At 45.6% G+C, this 4,601-nt stretch overlaps 1 protein-coding gene across 1 annotated transcript in view; it reads left to right on the top strand.

Annotated features, from left to right (window-relative positions):
* The window catches only part of PDCD2L (programmed cell death 2-like), a 20,299-nt gene extending 19,742 nt beyond the window's left edge, over positions 1-557 (top strand). Inside the window, exon 5 of the mRNA XM_006762256.2 lies at positions 380-557. Within this exon, the coding sequence (XP_006762319.2) occupies positions 380-510 (131 nt within the window). The 3' untranslated portion in view covers positions 511-557. The remainder of the gene's footprint in view (positions 1-379) is intronic.
* The last annotated feature ends 4,044 nt before the right edge of the window (positions 558-4,601 follow it).

Below are 4,601 nucleotides of genomic sequence, written 5' to 3'. Positions count from 1 at the left end.
GAGGAAGGGAGAGGGATAGAGAGTTAGAAACATCGATCAGCTGCCTCCTGCACACCTTCTACTGGGGATGTGCCCGCAACCAAGGTACATGCCCTTGACCAGAATTGAACCTGAGACCCTTGAGTCCGCAGGCTGATGGTCTATCCACTGAGCCAAACCGGTTAGGGCTGGACTAGTTTATTTAATCCCCCTCACAACATTGAGATGAATCTAATCATTATTACACAGAGGTAAGTCACTTGCTAAAAGTAGTAGAGCTGGAATACAAACCTAAAGTCTTTCTCCAGAGTGGACTTTCTCCACTAAGCAAACTCAAATATTGAGTGTATCTCATAACAGTTGCTCTTTGCTGGGATCCTGACTTTGTTATATTTTTCAGGTCTTTCTGTGGAATTTGGAACAGTTCTAATTTACACATGTGAGAAGAGTTGCTGGCCTCAAAATCAGCAGACTCCCATGGAAGAAGTTTGTATTGTACAAGAAGACCCAGATGAATTATTATTTAAGTAGAATATTTCCATTTTTAATATAAATGGGAATCTATTTTAATGTCCAAATTTGTGTTTTTACTTCATTTTGACTTACAAGCTATTCACTCTCATTAAGTGTTGTCTCGCTTTTTGGCACCGTGCTGGGACTGAAGCGAGATTTAGAACCTCCTGGCTGTGGGCTGGTCTACCAGGTTCAATGGCCTTTCTCCACAGGGTACACCTGGAATGAGGCTCCTCTGTAACCCAGAGGGCAGCTGTTCCCTGCACAGCAGGCTGGTGGGCATTCTGGGAGGGTGAGCAGCCATCAGCCTCTAATTACCCCTGCTGCCTCTGCCCCTCTCTGGACTCTTGCAGTCCCTGGATGCTGACAGATCAGCTGCTTCAGGCTCCCACACTGTGACACTAGCTGTTTATACTGCCCCATGTTCCCCACCTCAGGCTCCCTGCCCTCACCCATTTCTACTGTGGACGAAAAAGGGGCCACATACCAAACCCGACAACCTCGGGGGAGGCTTGCATTGTGCGCTGTACAAATTCAGGGACTGAAAGTAACCATATATGGCAGTGATGGTGAACCTATGACACGTGTGTCAGAGGTGACATGCGAACTCATTTTTTTTGGTTGATTTTTCTTTGTCAAATGGCATTTAAATATATAAAATAAATATCAAAAATATACGTCTTCGCCGAAACCGGTTTGGCTCAGTGGATAGAGTGTCAGCCCAATGTGCTGACACGCCGAGCTCAAAAGGTTCACCATCACTCATATAGGGTGTTCTGAACAAAAAATTCCTAACAGTCAGTCATGGTGGGTAGTCACGTTTTAGGCTTATAGCTTCCTTGGCAAAGGTCCTTTTTTTTACCTTAAGTAAGCCTGTCTATGTTTTTTCACATCTAAGGTAACACGCCTTTGAAATAGGAGTTATCTTTTCCAGACCCCTCAAGGCATAACTGCTGTACCAGAGCTCCAGACCACAGAACCCTCCTTATCTTGTTCCCGCATCCATCTCTGTGCTGTAAATGTTAGTTATTTACTCTCCTGTACCCACCAATGAAAGGAAATAGGTTTCTTTATTTTGCCTTCGTATCCAACCCCAGAAATTTCTCAGTTCGCTTTTATCTTGACTTAATTTACCACCAGTGGATTTCATGTAACCCTAATGTCTCCTCCTTTTATTCGGATATAAAATAAACTACACCCTCTGGAGCAGTTTTTCAATCTGTTGGTATTGCTTCCTATCAGTTCGGCTCAACTAACCTCATAAAAATTTTCTGAAGGTTTTGATGTCTCCTGACACTACCTTCTGCCTGTGCAGCATCATAGGAAGGGGCCCTTACTGAATTCTGGACATTGTCCTTCCATCCAGCCATCCACTTTCCAAGTTCTCTTTCCATTCACTTTTTGTTATTGTCCCCTTCCATTCTGCTACGCCTTGACAGCACTATGAACACACTCCACCAGTTTGTACAGACCTGCTCTTTGCACAGATGAGGAAACTGGATATGAACAATTCGATTTGCAACTCTGGTAAATAATACATTAGGCCCAGAGTATCATGAGATGGGGTTTTCCTGGACAGTGCATGTCTGGTTGGAACCCCATCGATCCTTCCCCCTGGGGTGTGCCGTGCCAGCGCGGCCAAGGGTGAACCTGAGGATGGGGCGGTGAAGGATTAAAGAAGACAGACTAAGAGAATATAGCTGGTGCTCCTCAGATCTTCCATGCCTGGATGAGGACACAGAAAGATCCAGCCTGCAAGCCGATGCTTTATTTTACGTTCTCATTAAAACAAGGGTAGATTAACACGTATACAAATGTTCTTGTTTTGGCAACACTTGCTGCACCTCCCACAGCCCATTAGCTGCTTAGGAAGGAATGAGGGCTGCAAGGCCAGGCTTAATTATGCTAGGAGAGCTCTGCTCTCCAGGCTGGGACTTGTTTGTGGCCCTGCCACACGTCAGCCTGAGGCTTGACCCTAGAGCTGCTCCCTACCTTGCGTCACTTGAGGGAAAGTGGCTGGTTGTGTACAAACTGAAGGTGCTGGTCAGTGAGGCTGCAGGCATGCTGGATTTTGTTGGGGAAGACAATTTTCCCTTCTAGATACTTGTCTGAGACACCCCCAATGTAATAAAAGATTAACAGAAGAAAAACAAGTTTTAATAACATGTTATACCTCTTGTATATAAGGGAGAGACCCAGGAAAACTGAGTAACTCTCAGAAATGGTGCAAGCCATCATCCTAAAGGCCTTGTTCAGCTAAAGAGAAAAATTATTGGGAAACAAGGAGGGAGCTAGTAATGAGAGGTTATTGGACAGTAAACAAAGGTAGGGTTAGCTATTGTTAAGGCAGAAAGTATAGTGTAAACGCATGTAAGTGTAGAACTGCATATTGCTACGTAAGAACCTAGATCTAGACTCGGAGACAAAGGACAGCAAGGGCCCTGAGGAGTAGGGTTATTTTTCAGTTGTTATTTCCTGCATTTATAACCTTGAATTTGGTGGGCAAGTATTTTACACTTTACACACTCACAGAGACACATCCACAAAGAAAACCCAAGGCCCAGGGAAGGAAGAGGGAGTCAGGAGAGAAGCCAAGAAAGTGGCTCCCATTCACTGAGTATCTGGAGAGAGGAGCAGGTCCAGCATCTTTGGGGGCCTCTGTTCTGTTTCGCTGCCAGGGTAGGGCCTTTGCGAGAGCCGCCCAATGTAGGAAAGGGATATGAGCCATCCTCTATGCAGGGATGCCCTGACTCTGGTTGGGCACTCTGACACTTCTGCACCTCATGCTTCAGGGCAACAGCCTAAGTATTCCTCACAAATCAGCTTGGTGTATAGACGGCGAACCAAGCAGTTGATTAGAAAGACCGCAGAAGTCAAAAGCATTTTTTTCTGTTCTTTACCCTTACCTTTCTTCTTCTAATAATTTTTTTAAATATATTTTATTGATTTTTTACAGAGAGGAAGGGAGAGGGATAGAGAGTTAGAAACATCGATGAGAGAGAAACATCGATCAGCTGCCTCCTGCACATCTCCTACTGGGGATGTGCCTGCAACCCAGGTACATGCCCTTGACCGGAATCGAACCTGGGACCTTTCAATCCGCAGGCCAACACTCTATTCACTGAGCCAAACCGGTTTCAACACTAATAATTTTTTAAATAAAGGAATGGCAAGACACAGGCCAGTATTTTTTTAAAATAAATTATATTTTATTTTTATTGATTTCAGAGAGAGGAAGGAAAAGAGAGATAGAAACATCAATGATGAGAATCATTGACCAGCTGCCCCCTGCTAGGGATTGAGACCACAACCTGGGCATATGCCATGTCTGGGAATCAAACTGTGTCCTCCTGGTTCATGGGCCGATGTTTAACCCGCTGGGGTGCCTGGGCAACACTGGCCAGACTTCTCTAAAATTTTTAATTAAACATATTTTTCATATAATGTGTAAAAATTTAAGGTGTACAATGTGTTGATTTAATACATTGATATATTGTATTATGATTGCCACTAGAGGCCCGGTGCACAAAAATTTGTGCACTCGGGGGAGTCCCTCAGCCTGGCCTATGTCCTCTTGCAGTCTGGGACCCCTCTGAGGATGTCCACCTGCTGGCTTAGGTCTGCTCCCTGGGGGGATCGGGCCCAAGCTGGCAGTCAGAAATCCTTCTGGCAGCCTGGCAGCCCTTGGGGCATGTCCACTTGCGAGCGGGGAGCAGACCTAAGCTGCAGTCGGACATTCTTAGCGCTGCTGAGGAGGCGGGAGAAGCTCCCACCACCACCGCTGTACTGGCAGCCATCAGCCTGGCGTGTGACTGAGCAGCGCTCTGCTGGGGTCCAACCGCAGCAGGTCCAGGGGTCCCCAAAAGTGTGGACGGAGTTGGCAAAGAAGGAATGACACGAAGACAGCGTTCAGTTGATCAGCAGCCTAGCCAGGATCTCTAGCCAGGATCTCCAGCCAAGTTCTGGTCTGGATCTCCATCGAAGTTCTGGTGTTTATTGTCTTGTTACATCTGTATTTACACCAGTCGATTTTAATCCTGTCAATTTCTATTGCAAAGATTAGGGCGTTTCTTATCTCTATTCCATGGAGTAAAGATTATGTAGCTTAC

Source organism: Myotis davidii, unplaced genomic scaffold (genome assembly GCF_000327345.1).
Source record: "Myotis davidii unplaced genomic scaffold, ASM32734v1 scaffold77, whole genome shotgun sequence".
Taxonomy (NCBI): Eukaryota; Metazoa; Chordata; class Mammalia; order Chiroptera; family Vespertilionidae; genus Myotis; species Myotis davidii.
This window is presented reverse-complemented; position numbering and strand designations above follow the sequence as displayed.